General features: G+C 49.6%; 2 protein-coding genes and 1 long non-coding RNA gene across 3 annotated transcripts; 2 read left to right on the top strand and 1 right to left on the bottom strand.

The window, feature by feature from the left end:
* Positions 1-5,090, top strand: LOC122374064. Its single transcript, XM_043352582.1, has 2 exons — positions 1-986; positions 4,370-5,090. The coding sequence occupies exons 1-2, from the start codon at positions 627-629 to the stop codon at positions 4,643-4,645; spliced, it is 636 nt and encodes a 211-aa protein (XP_043208517.1). The 5' UTR covers positions 1-626; the 3' UTR covers positions 4,646-5,090.
* On the bottom strand, positions 851-12,683 carry LOC122374067. The gene is made up of 3 exons (XR_006255150.1): positions 12,659-12,683; positions 6,083-6,221; positions 851-965 (listed from the first exon to the last, which is right to left on the bottom strand). It is a non-coding gene; the product is annotated as an uncharacterized LOC122374067 (long non-coding RNA).
* A 227-nt stretch (positions 12,684-12,910) lies between these two features.
* On the top strand, positions 12,911-15,363 carry LOC122374065 (ATPase inhibitor A, mitochondrial-like). The gene is made up of 3 exons (XM_043352583.1): positions 12,911-13,267; positions 14,399-14,537; positions 14,910-15,363. The coding sequence occupies exons 1-3, from the start codon at positions 13,212-13,214 to the stop codon at positions 15,057-15,059; spliced, it is 345 nt and encodes a 114-aa protein (XP_043208518.1). The 5' UTR covers positions 12,911-13,211; the 3' UTR covers positions 15,060-15,363.
* Positions 15,364-17,747: the final 2,384 nt, after the last annotated feature.

Here is a 17,747-nt window from a genome sequence, read left to right as displayed (position 1 = left end):
CCACCAGCATTCATCCACTCGCGGAAAATATGCCGTTCTCCCTAGGGTGCAGTCGTTGGACCAACGGCAGAACATGAGTCCGCCAACCCTTCCGCCTCCCGTATTAGCATAATGTGTCGGCGACGGCGCGGGTGGCGCTGGGGCCGCGACTGGGGACGACAACACACGATCAATCACGGAGAAACAGGGGCCGCCGTGCCCTGTCACCGGCAGGTCAAAACAGGCGGCCACTGTCGGCTCCCACTACAGTCACTGTCGGGCCGCGACCGATCTCAGAGCGGCGGACGGCGCACGGTGGACGGTGGACGGCAGAAGTGAACGGCAGACGGTGGACGGTTGACGGTGGACGGTCGGTGGACGGTGGAAGACGGACGGCAAACGGCAGAAGACGAGAGAGGACGGAGAAGGGCACTGAGGATCGCACCGGACAGTATCAAGACAGGCAAGAGTTGACACTTTAATAAACTATTTCGGACAGATTCCGCACAGCTCTCCGTTAATTGCTTGAAGAAGTCCGACTCAGCTGACGGGTTTTTCTGCGCTAGTCTGCTGGGGAAAAACAAAAAGTCGAAAACTGAGGCCATCTGCATTGAGTTCTTTTATCGTCATCGGAGCCTTCCTTCATCATGCGTTTATCAGTATGCATCTACCTCGCCTTGAGCACCGCCATTGTCTCAGCATCCCCGGAGCCGAGGTGCTGCGGCTCCAGCCCGTTCCCAGCGTCTCAGGAGCGCCAGCTTCGTCTACCGGACGGGTTCGCGATGGCGCTGGAGCCCAAGATCCTGTTCAACCTGTGGAACTCGGACGAGTCGGGCCGGATGCGCCTTCAGTCGCGGCTCGAGTTCCAGTACACGCCTCCGGCGGGGGCCACGGGTAGACAGGCGCGCCAGCTGATGGAGAGGTCATCTGTGTTCTCGTCTATCCGCGCCGCGTTCGCCCAGTTTGGCCTGGACGGCACCGCCTGCCTGCAGAGGGCCGTCTGTGAGGTGAGTTAGATCCATCAGATGAGTTCAGTTAATGAGATGAGTCAAATCCATTAGATGGGTTCCATTCGTGAGATGGACTCAATTCATAACACGCGCACCGACGGGGGGGGCGGATATCCGCCCCCCTGAGATTTTTCGCGAATAGCGGGAAAACCGCGGCGCGTAGCGCCGCAAAATTTGGTACGACTGTTTCATCATCAATTTTACACATGGTGTGCAAGTTTGAACCTCCTAACTTTTAAGGTCAGGTCACCAGGTCACTTTGAATGACCCAACCTCAAGTCACTTTTTTGCAACTTTGTCACCGTGCCAGAGCTGCAGTAGATGTCGGAGGCCTTTGAAAGTCGCAGGATGTTATTAGGTAATTAGTAAAACTATTCTATTTTAGCTACAATTTGTTTATCTCGGAATTTTGATATCGGTGACCTAAGGTCAGGTCAATTTCGCGACCTCCCCATTATAAGTCAATGGGGGAAAAATCAACTCCCTGTTTTTACCACTAAAACGGGTCGGAATGGCCCCATATACCATACATGACTTCATTATACGATCACCTTCACTACCTTGAGGTCAGTTTTGCTGTTGGGCAGCTGTAAGGTCATGTGACGTCATCAAAGGTCACCAAAGGTTTTTTGCCAATAACTTCGTACAGGAACAAGATACAGCCGCGCGGATGGTCTCATTGTGTTCAGCTCGTCAAGACGCATCGAATGATATACATGATGACCTCGAGGTCACGTGACCTGAGGTCAACCTTTGACCTTGACCTTTCGAGGTCAACATATATATCATTCGATGCGGATTGACGAGAGGATCACGATGATGCCCTTTGTTTGTTCCTATCTTGACTAATTCGAAAGTTCGAGAAAAACTGTCTCCATATCTAGCGCCGCCATTTTGACTTTTTCGACCCCTGTGACGTCATCTTTGACCTGACCTGAAAATGACCTGAATAAAAATTGTAGACCTTGACCGTGCCTATCCGATGCCGTTTACCGCTTGTCGCTATCTTGCTTCGTTCTCGAGATCTCAGGGGAGGGCGGTCATCCACACCTCCCCCCCCCCGTCGGTACGAAGTAATCCGTGAAACGCATGAATTATTTTACGTATGAGTAACATTTATGTAAAACCAAAAGTAAATTAGACAACTGACAAGCCATTATGAGCCATGTGTTTCTAAGCAGGTTATGCGGAGAAGCTGATGAGTGGACCTCAGATTGCCATGAATTCTTTTCCGTCTTCTCCTAATCCTTCTCGTACCATGAATTCCCCCCTTCTAACAGACCTGACTTCACTGACAGTCACGCTGACCCGTCTCTGCCCCTCACCCCTTCCTTGCAGGCCTTACTTCACTGACCCCGCCCCTCTTCCTCGCCACTCAGACGGTCTTCGTCAGTGACCTGGGTCTATTCTTACCAAATGCCGTGAATGCACATTCACGGCATTTGGTAGCATGCATAATTATTCAACATTCATTCATTCATTCATTCATTCATTCATTCATTCATTCATTCATTCATTCATTCATTCATTCATTCATTCATTCAGGCAATATTCATAATCGTTCACGCCATTAACCCTCGCCCTGGCAGGGGGGGTCGATGCGACCCACCCCCTAAGGTTTTTCGAAGATAGCGTAAAAACGGTGGCGCTCAGCGCCGCCAAATTTTGCACAGCCTATGGAGCAACCTTTTTACATATGACCTGAAAATTTCAGGTCCGGGTGACCTTGGGTCAGGTCACCAGGTCAGAAAAACCGGTGCAAGGTCATGGTCAAATTTCAATTTTCTTTTTGCACCTGTCCAACTCACGTATTTTTTTACTGATTTCCTTCAAACTTTCAGGATGTGCTAAGTTCACCGAGTTGTATAACATATAGTCCGGCTTTTTTGAGGTCACTGACCTGAGGTCAGTTAGAGGTCATTACGTCGTAATTTTAAGCCTATGGGAAAATACTAAATTCGGAAAATACTGGAGATATCCGCTTCGTTCTATCACTTTTGTGCTTTGAAACCACGGTACTTAACAGCAGGTCACTTGGTGCTTCTTTGTTTGGTGTACTTATCCATGGGTCAGGTCAAATGAGGTCAACTGAGGTCAAATGACGTTTTTGCCAATAACTTGGCACATAATGACGCTAGAGCTTAAAAAATGGTATCATTGTGTTCCTGGTGATCAGCCGAATCGAATGATATGCGATATGATGCAATTTGGTTAACTTGAACTTAATTTATTAATTTAAGTTTACTTAAAAATTTCAGAAAAACTTTAAGTACACTTAAGCAAGCTAACAAGTATATCATTCGACGCGCCTTGACGTGCTGAGTTCACTGGTGCTTTTCTTTTTGCTCTATCTTAATTAGATCAAAAGTTATAAGCGAAAAACTTTTGACCTGTTTTTAGCGAAATTTTTACATTTATACCCCCCAAAACCCCCCTAAATATTGACCTAGAGCAACCAACTTTGCACAGGGACGAGAACTCCAGGGGGCCCACCTACCTACCAAATTTGGTGTTTCTAGGTGCCATAGGAGCCAATCGCGAGGGGGGGGGGGTCGCATCGACCCCCCCCCCCCTGCCAGGCCGTGTTATGAAAAAGGTCCTGCCAGGGCGAGGGTTAAACACATTCGGCGAGATTAGGTGGACGTAAAAGAATACATTTCATAAGATTGCCGGTAGCGGTAACTTCAGCCAGTGCTGCTAGATCCTATTCACCGCGTTGGTAAGATTGGGCCCTGGTCACGCTGACCCTTGTCACCGTCCCCTGACCCCCTATAGACGGCTGATGAACCCCACCCCTGTCCCCTCCCCCCGGCAGACGGCGGCCGCCCCGCGCCACTCTGACCCTGTCACCTCCCCTCCCTACTGACCTGACTGCACTGACCCTCCCCCCGTCCCCCGGAATACTGACCTGACTGCACTGACCCGCCCCCTCTCCCCCCGGCAGACGGCGGCCGCCCCACGCCACTCTGACGGCCTTCTCGGTGACCTGATCACACTGACCGTGTCCCCTGTCCCGTCCCCATACACCTGACTGCACTGACAATCCCCTGTCCCCCGGAATACTGACCTGACTTCACTGACCCGCCTGTTCTCCTCTCGGCAGACGGCGGCCGCCCCGCGCCACTCTGACGGCCTGCTCGGTGACCTGATCACACTGACAGTGTCCCCTGTCCCGTCCCCATACACCTGACTGCACTGACAACCCCTTGACCCCTCCATATTGACGGCTAATGACTCGCCTCCTCTCCCCTCCCCCCACAGACGGCGGCCGCCCCGCGCCACTCTGACGGCCTGCTCGGTGACCTGGTCACTCTGACGCTGTCCCCTCCCCTCCCTACTGACCTGACTGCACTGACCCCCCTCCCCCCCCCCCCCGGCAGACGGCGGCCGCCCCGCGCCACTCTGACGGCCTGCTCGGTGACCTGGTCACTCTGACCCTGTCGCCGTCCCGTGAGCCCGTCACCTCCGGCGCCTCGGCCGTCCAGCTGGCCCCCCTACTGGAGGCCGAGAGGAGGGGCTGGGAGGCAGGCACCGCCGGTTGTGTGCCGTACATCGAGCGGTGCCCCGTCTCCATGTTCAACATGAAGAGCGGAGCGCAGGACTTGGCTAGGGCGCTGCTGGATTTTGTGAATACTCGACCCCCGACGGAGGTGTGAGTGCTCGTATCGTTCTGCTGTTACGTTTTTATACGTGGTCACTGGGCGTTTTCTTCTTCTTCTTTTTTGCAAATGAAAGAGAATCTGTTTCCCGTGTCAGCATAATGCAGCTATTCACATTTCCTTTTTGGTTTTGTTATGTTTGTGTTAAAACAACCAATCAACTCGTACATTTATTAACTAGCTGGTGTAGGACTAATCAATATTTTCTTAGAAAGTGGCGATCACGGGTATTTCTTCAGGGATTGCATGTAATGTGTATTGTGTAAGACTGTCTGAACAATGGAAGGTATGTCTGGCGAGGGTTCATCCGACTTTTTTCAGCGAGTTGCGACTAGAATGTTAGCAAGACTTGATTTACTAAACGAGGTTGCATGAAACAAACAGATATTGAAATAAATAAATATGATTGCATGGTCAGAGTTTACTTTTCTTTGGACCGAAGCCGAGCTAAAGTTGCAAAGGATTTCCGTTTAACAATTAGCTCAGGTGAATTACCTATTGTAATCATATCAATCGATAGGCAAGGCCAATTGGTGGTTACTTGTGAACTTCATGTTCATCGAATATTGTTCGTTTGGCTAATGCAAAAGTAGGTAGGTATGTAGGTATTCAGTAAGTCAAATATTTTATGTGCATACTTACAGAAACCCGACCTCCCCGCTTGCGGTGAGCCCAACGAATCGTCATCCTAATAAAAACCAAGGAACACCTAAAAATGAGTTGAACTTCGATGGCATACGGCATACCTATAATTACGGAGCGAGCGAAGCGAGCGGAGTCTTAGAATAACGTAGAATAACTTCCGTAGAATAACTTCCGTAGAATAACGGAAATTTCTGAGTATGAGCGGCCGGCCGGCCGGACGGCCGGCCGTGGTCACGATTCTGCGACGCTTATATCTCAGCAACCACTTGACCGATTTGCATGCGGTAATTTTTGTAGGGTAGCTTCATTCCTTCTACCAAGTATTGGACTATTCCCGATGCATGTGGGTGACCCCTTATGCACGTGCCACGTGCAAAACGAAGAGGTGTCCGTTTTGTAATTGTTGCAATATCTCGGTAACTACATGGCTGATTGCGCTGAAAGTTGGCATGTAGGTAGGCACCCACTAGGCACTGCATATCCATGTGCCAGAGTTGGGGTGCTGCTGCACGTGCGCACGTGCAGGGGTCGTTTCCAGATCTCGAGAACGGCTGGACCGATGGCGGTCAAATTTGGTACACGGTTAGGGACCAGTTAGTAGGGTGCCGTGCACACGTCAGTTGGGACCCATTTTGCACGTGCGCACGTGCAGGGTGCCGCTCCCAGATCTCGAGAACGGCTAGGTCGATTGTGCTCAAATTTGGCACATCGCTAGAAACCAGTCAGTAGGGTGCCGTGCACAAGTCAGTCGGAGGTACCCCCTCGAAATTTCGCACGTGCAAGACTCACCCCCTCGCTCGCTCCGTTAGTCGCCCCAAAAGGCGCTATACTGGTTAATATCGATAATGTTACCGTCATAATTGATATGACAGGTAACGTTATTCCACCGACTGCACCGCAAATCATCGGAACAGCATGTCTCGGTACACTGAAAACAAATGGACACAGTGAGGGCATGTTCTGTAGGTACTGGTAACACATCAGGCATGTGTTAATCGCACCCAAAACACAATATGGCTGAGTATTTTCACGCTTGGCGGGACCTTCGACACGTTTGATAACACATAAAGCAGAATAATGACACAATTTTATCGTGTTAAGCACGCTGGACGAATGTAATGCATCAGTGTATCGAAATCATGTGTTGTCGGATATGGTAGGAGTGTACCCTTGCACAAATACACCGTGCCATCCACCAGTGAGCGACCTCTGAACCTTAACTTCAAATGGGGATAAGAGAGGGCGTTTTTCGAGCATCGACTTTTATGCTGGGTTTTTGTAAAAATTTGTCAAAGTGTTTTGAGAAAGGTCAAAATGCACAATACAGCCGAGGGAGTCGATACATGATAAATTGTCTAGAGCAATATGCGCTGATTACATTAAGTGCAAGCTGAAGCATAGCTAATTAACGTCTGCTTGGAGGAAGAAACTCCTCCGTCTATATAGGATATATTTGAAAAATCGGTGGCCGTAAGTTTTGACACAGGCTAAGGTGATCGTTAACGTGCTTCGGCAGTTGGCATTTCACGGGTTTGTTTTGAGAGCTCTCCTACGCGCGTCCGCACCCCTCACATCCAACCTTTTACCAGTTGTTCCACTCACTCTCCTTCACTGCCCACAACCGCATCCAGTTGCCCCACGATGGGGAAGCGGCGCCGTCAGCGCCCGCTATCCGATTCCTTATCCGATTCCGACTCTGATTCCCCTCTGAATCCGACTCCTCCCTCTGCCATGGATACCGACTCCCGCCCGACCGTCAACCCTCCCTCCTCTACCCACCCTTCGACTGATCTACCCGGTACCGACCCTCGCTCGTCCACTGACCACGCCCTGACCGCTGACCTGACCTCTGACCCCGCCCGGCACTCTGACCCTCGCTCGTCTACCGACCTCGCCCGGAGCCATGACCCTCGCCCGTCCACCGACCACTCCCGGAGCTCTGACCCACGCACGAACTTGGCCAACGCACCTGCCTGTGATTCGGTTGATCGCTCTCCACTCGAACCGTACTTGTCTCTCGACGGCTCCTTTCTGGTTGTTAAGGCTACCGATAGCGACTTCTCTTTCCGGAAGATTAACGTTTTCTGGCCTCAGAAGCAGATCGCTGCTATCTATGGACAGCATGGCCCCGACATCGAAGCTCCAGCTAACGGCACTCTCGTCATCAAAACTCACAATCGTAGGGACACCAAAGCACTCCTGAAGACAACCATGTTCTGTGGCAAACAGGTGACGGTCTCCTCTCCACCAGAGTCGCAACTCTTGCAAAGGCACGATTTTCGCCCCCGAGATCCGCCACATGACCGAGGATGAGATCCAGTCAGACCTGAGAGGAGAGGGAGTAACACACGTCAGACGGCTGACTACCTTCCGCGATGGTCAGCGACGGGACACTAGTTTGCTCGTTCTGACTTTCGATTCCACCACCCTGCCCGAGAAGATCGCCATCGGCTGGCTCAAGAAAGACGTCCGAGTTTTCATTCCCAATCCGCTCCGCTGTTTCAAATGTCAACGATTCGGTCACGGCAGTGCCACCTGCCGTCAGGCTGCCCGCTGCCAGAAGTGTGGTGAAGCCCCTCATGCGGACTCCGCTTGCACCAAACCAGTTACTTGTCTCAGTTGTGGTAGCTCGGAACATTCAGTCTCTTCCTCTCAGTGTCCCATGTGGCAAAAAGAAAAACGGATCTGTGAGGTAAAAGCAAAAACCGGCTGTTCCTATCCAGATGCCCGCCGACGCGTAGAAGCAGAGACAGCCACTCCAGCTCCCGGTCGGTCGTATGCAAAAGCCGCCACCACCCAGACTTCTTCGTGCAGTACCCAGACGGACCCCATTGCAGCACTACCCCCTCTCCAGTGTCTGAAGCCTCTGACCATGTCCACGTCTGCGTCCACGAACACCAGTAACGCGACCGAGACCATATTTGGTGATCCGATGCCCTCCTCCCCTCCAAACTCGCAGCCCGAGGTCTCCCAGGAGATCGCTCAGCAGCCAAAACCCTCTGTCGGAGCTGGTCGCTCCACCGCAGGCTGGATGAGAGTCCAGCGGTCAAAAGGACCCCGCCCCCAGCCTCCAGCAGAGGACGGACAAACACCAACCCCTCGAGTGTCACGACCAACGGTTCGAGTGTCTATGGGCCACAACCGCTCGGCTAGTTGGGCTTCGCCCCGTCGTGGTACGACAAACAAAAACTCCTTTTCCAACAAACAATAAGTACCATACTCCAGTGGAACTGCCGAGGCCTAGTTTCTAACTGGGCCGAAAGCAAGATGCTTTTCTTACTCTTAGCTCCAATCGTCATTGCTTTGCAAGAAACCTGGCTTCTTCCAACAGACCCTTACAACTTTTCACTGTTCAATTATTCGCTATACCGCCATGACGAGACTGACGGTGAGCGCCGTCACGGCGGCACAGCTCTATATATTAGTAATGATTTTGTTCACCAACAAATTATACTCCATACACCACTACAAGCCGTAGCTTGTACTATCCGCTTGAATGGTCGAGAAATAGATATTTGCTCTATCTATTTACCGCCAAACACAGACAATAGCACACTCGAAAGAAATCTCAACAATCTCATAGCACAGTTTACTCATCCTTTTCTCTTAGTCGGCGATTTCAACGCCCACAGCCCTCTGTGGGGACTTGGTATTGCTGCCGCAGACCAGCGAGGCGATATCATTGAACGGGTTTTGGATCACCATTATCTTGTTCTGCTTAATAAAGGAGATAATACGCATTTTTCACTTTCACATAACAGCGAAACAGCAATTGATTTGTCAATTTGCTCTCCACAAATAGCCACCCTATTCGAATGGTCCGTGGACTCTGACATACACCAAATACGGTACGGAAATCGTGTTCCCAAGAGACTGAAAGTATCCATGCTTTACATTAGACCCAATTGCAAAAATTCGGAATCTGACGAAATTAGCCATTTTTACGTCGGATTTATGAAAATTCTAGACAGGATATACAAAAACCCGAGATGCTATCAGGTGGGAAATTTCATTGTCTATTACCGCTTTTTGAAGTGTTTTTCGACCTGAGACCGGCAAATCGTGTTCCCAAGAGACTGAAAGTTACCCTGTTCTACAGCAAGCCAATGGCAGAATTCTAATATTTGATGGAAGATATCTTAGATGATAATCACCTTACTACTAATTGCAGTGCTTCATTGGAAAGCTCAACACTGACACTATCATCGGTCTTTGCATTGCTATTCCACAGAACAACAAGAAATAACGTTTTGAAGCCTTTGAATATTGACTTACTTTTCATCGACGGGCTCGATCCCCATCACCACCAACAATTTTCCGGGAAGTCAGGATTTTGCAGATATTTAAGCAGAATTGCAGAGCTGTGTTAATACTACGGCACTTAAATATACATTTTAAGAAAACTGTTTTTTTTTTTCTTACCATGAGTTAGGTCTCAGAAATAGCAACATGTCGATATAATGAGCCGCAGGGCCTCCTCTAACATACCCACTGGGTGGGCAAATGCCCACCCAGTCGCCACAATTGCCCACCCAGTGGCGTCGATTTGCCCACCCAGAAGCAAATGCAAAAATTCTGGTCCGGCCGGACGTCCGGTACTACCTTTCTGGTCTTAAACAAACTGGATGCTGTTTGAAGGTCAAAAAAAAAGTTTTCTGGTTGCCCGATATTCAGGGGCGTAGTCAGAATTTCCTCAAGGAGCGGGCTAAACGCACAGGGACCCAAAATAACCCCCTCAAAATCCAAAAAGCCATCTGGTTGGATCCAATATTTTTTGGAGGGGGCCCAAATAAATAGAAAAATATTTATTAACAAAAAATATTAGAACTGAGGGGGTAAGCAGTCCATGGGCCCTGTTAGATAGGCCCACGAATAGCTTCATAGAGTCGCCAGCCGGTTTTGAGGGCGGTCTGAGAGCCCGCAGGTCGGATGAGGGTTCTTCAGACTGTCACAGGCCCCTACAGTGCATGAGAGCCTCGTAAGCCGTCTGAGGGTCATATAAGCCGCCTAAGGGCCACTAAGACCGACAAAAGCCCTCCTTGCACTTGCAGAGGCCCAGTCAGGCCGACGGAGGGCCCTCTCAGACAAACTAAAGACCCGTTCAGGGCATTTGAGGGCTTCCTCAAACCGATAGGGGCCCCTCAGATCGACAGTGGATCCGATCCGAGCTCCCTCAAACCGATATAGGGTCAGACCAACAGTCGGAACGCATTGATTCTGTTTACACACCGTTGGACCCAAGTTGGACCCATCCCATCCAACTGACCCCCTGGTTTCAATAGGGCCCAAAGGCTCTAAAATTGGGGCTCTCTTGGCCAAAGTATAACTACTCAGCTGTGTCAAAGGATCTGCCGCAGGGGCCTTTGCGTCGCCAAGGGCCCACTGTGTCAGCCAGGGGCCCCTATAGAATAAGGACCCCTGGCTTCCGGGGGGGGGGGGGGGGGCATGGTCCCTTTGGCCCCCTCCTTGGCTATGCCACTGCAGGTGACAAGCGTTCTTCCAGGCGACCAGGGGGCAGGGGCCAGGCGACCAGGCCCCCAGGCGACCAGGGGCCCCCAGGCGACTAGCCCCCAAGCGACCGGGGCCCTCTAGGCGCCCAGGGGCCCCAGGAAACCGGGGGTCATCGGATGAGTGCAGGGGCCCATTGGGTCATCAGAGCGCCACAGAAATGAAACTTCGATGTCAATTTTCTTCCGAGTAAAAGACGTTTTATCCAGTGTTCGAAAAAATAAATATCCCGGGGCCTGAGGGGCTCCCCCATGGCGCGTTTTGCGCTCAAGGGAGGAGGCCATTGCCCCCGTGGCCCCTCCCCCTTGGCTACGCCCGTGCCGATATTGTTATTCATGGACAAAGCCAGCTAAATCTCTAAATACGGCTGAGCTCAACAAATAAGCAAGAATCATTACCGGTTCGGGTAGCCTTTACTACAATGTATTATGTTAGTTAGCCCTCGCCCGGTGAGGGGGGTTGATGCACCCCCCTAAGGTTTTCACAAATAACGTAAAAACGGCGGCGCCCAAATTTGGCATACCCTCTGGGGCAACCTTTTGGCACTTGTCCTGAAAATTTCAGATCTCTAGTCTTTTCAGGTCAGGTCACCAGGTCACAAACCCCGTACAAGGTCAGGGAAAAATTGGACTAGTTTAGCGGCAACCGAATGCCAGAGTTTTTCGTTGATAGCGTGAGTTCTATAGCACGTAGCGCTACCAAATTTAAGACACAACTCGGAGCATCTGTTTGTCACTTGGCCTTGGAGTTTTAGGTTCCAGTGATCCGAGGCCAGGTCACAAGGTCACAAAAACTGGTACATTGTCAAAATAGCAAGAATACCGAATAAGAATACCTACCACGCAGTTTGCGGAGGGCTGTACATGTAACTCGGGAACGAATCGCTCGAGCATCGCTAACCATAAAACATACGACAAACGTTAACTTTGCAAACTATCATCTTATTTCCAATAACGGCACTGCTTATTTCGCCTCACCACCCCCCCAAAACAAAAAAAAAACACCCCCCCCCCGTAACAGGTTTTGAAATTGGTTGAACCCCAAAACAGTGGCTGGATTCGCCCTTGGGCAGGGGAGTAGCGAAAATTCTGCCCACCCAGTGAAAAATCCTTAGAGGAGGCCCTGTAATGAGGAAAAATAAGTGCAAATGATCGCGCAAGAGAGTATCCTTAGCCCCCTAGCAACCACCTAGCAACGTAAGGCAAAATAGTAAACAACTCCTGTTGATATCAGGTACTCAGCCTTGGAAGCACACTAGACGGTCACCATACTGGGCTTCATACTGAATTTTGCATACCAGAATGGATGTTTCCAACTAAAATTAATTTTTCGCGAAATTTATCTTTGTTGCCCTACTATTTTTCGTAAAACCGAGATATACAAACTTCATGATATCAAAAATAATATTGTGATAATGAAAACCGCCATATAAAACAAAATAATTGCTGATATCATGCCTACTAAACTTGGTCCTACCCCCTAATTCAATATACCCTGTATGCTGTTTGCGCGCAACATCTGCCGCAAACGCCGCACTTCTAAAATAAAGTCGCTAGAAACAGCGGAGATCCCCAAAAAGTAAACAAAAGTAAAAGTCTAATATCTTGAAAACCGGTGAATATTTTTCGGTGAAATTTGGTAAATATTCGTTTTTGCTCTTTCTGAACCGAGCGACATCACTTTCATACCAATTTATTAACTTTTTTGAAGGTGGGAGGGTCCCTTTAATTTAGTGGTCGCCGCTTACTAATCATGCGGCATATACGCCGCACATAACCGCCAATGCCGCAACGTAGCTTAGATTTCGAAGTAAGCATTTAGTCCCACCCCATTCTACTATGAGCTTCTCAAACTCACTCTCACGGGTTACCTGACGTCGGTCCACGCCGCCACGAAATCGGGCGACGGGTGCTCCTTCTGATCCAGATGGCGCCACTGCAGGAATTGGTTTATTGCGACTGCAAGGACATCTGCTGAGTTTTTCGGGAAGTTTCGAGCACATAAGCGTCTCATGCGTCATTAGTGTCTCAATACAAGCTAGAGCTAGCTTTCCAGTGTTTTGTTTGGTAATTTTCCTGCCCCTAGCGGTATAAGAGGGTAATGCGTCTTTATAGAAATAATGATCGAATGTGTCATCTCAAAATACCTTTTTATTTTATTATTTTAAAATAAAATGGGTACAAAAAATGCTCTGAAACAAAATACTTTTATTCTAAGGAGAGATTTAGAGGCATATCTAAGCTAAGTTATTTTCACCGGTAGAGGCGCTGCAAAGATAAGAACAAACTCGAGGCCGTCGAGGCCTTCTATAATCGCATTGCCGGGTGCTCCCAGTCCGCTTTTTGTTGTGTGATATTTGTTGGGCCATAGGCTTATTTTAGGTAGTTTATTATATAAAAGTGTTTCCAAAATGGCGTTTTTGCCTCGCGCCTCGTCTGGTCTACGTGCAAGCATCCCCATGTTCAGGTACTAGTCTAATTTTACAAGGAATTGTTGAACATGCAGAGCTGGACAACCTGAACCGGGTAGTTTGGTTAAACCATTAAAGTTATGTATGTGGCAGATTGTTTTTTTTTTGGGAGGGGGTTGGTACATCAGATTTAACTGTAATGAATAAGTTGATTTTCAAGAGTGATTTGACATTTGCATTTTGATTTGTGCCGCTTTTTAGGAGCCATAGTTAATTTTTAAGCTACAGTTTTTTAATATATAAATCTAAATATTTGGCAATTTTGCTAAATGTTTTTGCTATTTTGAGCCAGTGTTCATGTGCTGTACCAGTAGCGGCAGCACTGCCGACTTTTGGTCCCATTCTTTCCATGCAATGTCCATAGGGCCAATGTTAAAATGCCAAAACCAAAGGGGGCACTGTGCCCTCCCCGTTCCGCCGCCTTGGCCTACCTATTTGCTGTACTGTGTAATTTCATTGGCTGATCCAGGGGGCATTTTACCCTCTCCCATGGTACCCCCACAGTACCCTAGATATAAATCTTGAGTTTTTCTGAGAATATGACAAAAATTACATTTTTAATGAGAAGAAGAGCATTTTAAACTGCACAGTAGTGTGTAAGGAATCAAAATCCAATGAATTTTTGGAATTTGAAGACTTGGTAGATGACCATGCCCCCCCCCCCCAGCATCAAAGACAGCCTGTCTGGATCCACCAGTGTCTGACTTGGTAGATGGGTCAGTTGTCTCGTAGATGAATATGACACAATTTGAAGGTTTAGGAAGGTGAAAGTGTCTATTAGTGGGTGTTCTTCATTGATCACCTATTTAATTGATGCAGGTTCAGGGTATGATTTGCAAACATTTATTGGCCCTGCTTTATCAGGTCAGCTGAGTGGTACCCAGGCAAAAAGTTTTTAACCTTGCTCATACACTATTAATGTCATTTCATTGTTTTTCATTTATTGTTTCACAATCAACTTGGAATTTATCCACAAGTGCTTGCTGAATGCTATGCAACATCATAATGTCAACTTTAAGCTGCAGCCTATGGCAATTCGAGTTCATAATATAGGTGACAGGCCCCCGTCTTACCATCCAAGCAGGATACCGTATAGGCCGCTAATCCTCCCCTGTTTGCGTCCTCAGGCAGGCGAGGATGATGTCCAGTGGAGAGCCCGGCTCCGGCGCCGGTAAGGGCGGCGGCGGCGGCGGCTCGATCCGCGAGGCCGGCGGCTCCTTCGGCAAAATGGAGTTCGCCCACGAGGAGCAGTACTTCCGCAAACTGGTGAGCAGTGGGTGTTAGATGTGTGAGAGAATGGTGCCAGAACGGCTGGTTGGGTGAATCGAGTTCCACAGTGCTTTGGTAGACATCTCATTATGCTAAATTGTGACATTGTCACTATTTTTTGCATCGCCCATTAGTTCCCCCGTTCAGTTACCGACATGTCAGCAAATACCTAGTTGCCATACGGCTTTGATATTTTGAAGTAGAAAGTTGCAATGGTGATTCGTTTCGATCTTGAGCTAAATGAAATGTAAACCAATGTTGTTTCCATGACGTTAGTCTCAACTTGTGTGCGCCATATTCAGGAGTGACTCGTTTTCAGTTTTCAGCACGTTCAAATCTGGCACTCTTGTTTACGTCTTTTCCCAACAGCAAAGCGAGCAGCTGGCCAAGCTGAGGACGCACCTGGACGAGGAGGTGTCCCACCACGAGCACGAGATCGCCCGCCACCAGGAGGCCATCAACCGGCACAAGGGCCGCATCGACAAGCTGAAGGAGCAGCAGAAGAAGCAGCAGGAGTAGGCACCGGCCGGGAGCGCGCCGACGCCGCCGCCGGCCGGTCGAGTAGTGTGCGGGGTTTTTGTACGGGGCGGGCTGCGGCTCTGAGTCGCCTAACCGGGAGCAGTGGCTTTCACCTACATCGTGCGCACGCGCCGGCGAGCCGACAGTGGCGGCTGGCCGGCAGCTGATGTGATGACGGCGTTCGCAAGACGTCAGTACCGAAGTAGGGCCTGTGTTGTAATGGCAGTGTCCGGTCGGATATCCGTGCAACATGGTTATATGTACATAGATACTACTGGAAAATATACTTAGCGCTGGAGCGAGAGCTGAGTTTCCGCGGCTGGGTAGGTAGCGAAGTTGGCTTATCGTCGTCACTAATAACATTCCTTGCATTGCGTATATTTGATCCACCATTGGCGGTGGTGGCAGTCGACTTGTGTCGTTCTCCTCCATCCGCGCGCCCGCGCAGCTCAACGGTCTGGGAGCGGGTCGGCAACAAAGCAAAACTGCGCCAAATACGATCATCAAACACATGTACAGAATGCCAGTAGACGGAAAGCAATTACAGGTAAATCAACTTTCGTCAATGAGCATCAATAAAATCACAGCAAATCTCTACAAGCAACTAAATCACATTTGTACCCTTCCGTCGTGAACTTACGACTTAATGAACACTACAACAGATCGATTTCTTACTCCTGTCGGCACGAAACTGGCCCAAACAAAACTTGCCCAAACTGAAACTTCTGCGCTCGATCTGGCTCGTACAAATCTCTGTCGGCAGCAGAACGATTCCTTGCATCGTTCCCAACAAGACTTCCAAATGAAAACAAATGTAAGAACTGGCGCGAACGGCGGCTGAAAACAGCCGACCCAATCTCTCTGCAAAAACCGCCGGGCAGCGTACGGGACCGTCGAAAAAACGACGGGGGCGGCGGCAGCCGCGCCTTGCCGCGACACCATGTCACACGGAGCGGCGGCAGCGTCCCCGCGTCGCGCGCGACCCCGACCGTCCGGAGAGCCGGCCGCCCTCGGACGAGCAGTCGTCCGTCTCGGCCGACTCCAGCGTGGAGAGAATGCTGAACAGCACACAGGACACCTGCCGACACGGAGGGAGCGCCATCAGAAGCGAGCTCCAAGTCCAGACTGAATATGACGAAAGGGAAACACGATATATGCACTTGTACTGTAACGCCACACGGAGATATTTGGAAGTGGGTGCCCGTTCTTCAAAAAATATGTTTTGACCGGTTTATTTTATCAGCTCAAGGATTTTTTTATCAACTACAAGAAATATTAGTTCAATTAGGACATAGGCAATAATGAACGCACGTGTCTACTAATGACATCGTAGAATGCCACGTGGCGTCCCCGCACCAACCTGATTCTCATTTCCATGAGTACGACAATATTGTCTCACCAGTACGATGATGATGAAGACGGTGTTGCCGTGCAGCTGAGTGGCCGGCGCCGCCTCCATCTGGCGCAGGGCGTCCTGCGCCGGCTGGAAGCGCGGACGCAGCTCCAGCGTGTGCCGCAGGTGCATCTCCGCCTCCTGGTAATTACCGTACTCCTGAAAAAAGGGACGCACGGGGAAGTGGAAGTGATGAACGGTTACGGCGTCGGTAAGAAATAGGTCACAATTCGCAATCATTCTTTATATACGTCCTTCGTCCACCCGTCCATTCGATCTATTTTTAATATCGATGAGCATCGATGAGTCAGACGCAGGCGTCGTCTATGTGGTGGTGTCTCTGTCGTGTCTCCGTAACAACATTGGATCAACGAGCGCCATAATTAACCAAAGATCTCGTTGCCATTCGGTCAACGTTTGTTAAATACACAATCCAGTTTAAATCCCGGTGTATATCCATGCCATCAAAACAGTATTGAATAACCAGCCACGGACATCCCGAATTATCTTTCATCGCTCCTACCCACTCTGCCCCCTTCCTTTAGCCTAACATTCTCGTCCCACGGTCCCAGTGTGGTTGCATCAGCTTGGCACGGTGACAGCCGACAGTTCGCGACTGACCCAGAGACTGAGCTGGCTTCGGTGGTTCGTAGTGACCTTGTACCTTGACCGTAGTGACCTGTAGTGACCTTGATATTGAAGCCGTTGCAATATATACTCGGCTTCGGTTCCATGCGCACTGCGCAGTTATTCTGATTATTATTCTTGCTGCTGAGTTGCTGACTCCTGTAACACTCAAGCTAACCGGTTTTCAGACGAGGCATGGGAGGGGAGGAGAGAGGAAGGGAGGAGAAAGAGGGAGATATACAGGGTGTCCCATAAGTTCGTTCTCACCTAAATTTTACGTTTTTAGGCTCTCTTGCTTAAAGGCACGCTGAAATTGGCTCGTTACTGAGCTTACGTGGTTGCCATGGCTGGTAGAAATATGCTCCACAGTAACTAATTTCTGTAGACAAAATAGTTTTTGCTAGAGAGCCCGTTTCCTACACAGACGGCTAACGCCGGAACTTAGAGGTCTCCAATACGGGTACGTCTCGGTATTTAGTCAGCACGTGACCATTCGCGACGATTGAGGGTGATTGAGGCCTACCAGTCTGTAGACAATGTCCATCGCTAACTGGACGTACAGTCAGCAAGTGACACCGATGATTTGTCGGGAGCCAATCACTGCAAGTTTATCCTCTTTTTTTTTGTCAGCTCTCAGGAGTGAGCCATGTGGCCAAAACTGTGTGGCG

The sequence above is a fragment of the Amphibalanus amphitrite genome, unplaced genomic scaffold (genome assembly GCF_019059575.1).
Source record: "Amphibalanus amphitrite isolate SeventyFive unplaced genomic scaffold, NRLGWU_Aamphi_draft 001597F_arrow, whole genome shotgun sequence".
Lineage (NCBI taxonomy): Eukaryota > Metazoa > Arthropoda > Thecostraca > Balanomorpha > Balanidae > Amphibalanus > Amphibalanus amphitrite.
Note: the sequence above shows the minus strand (reverse complement) of the source record. Positions and strands in the feature narration are given on the sequence as shown.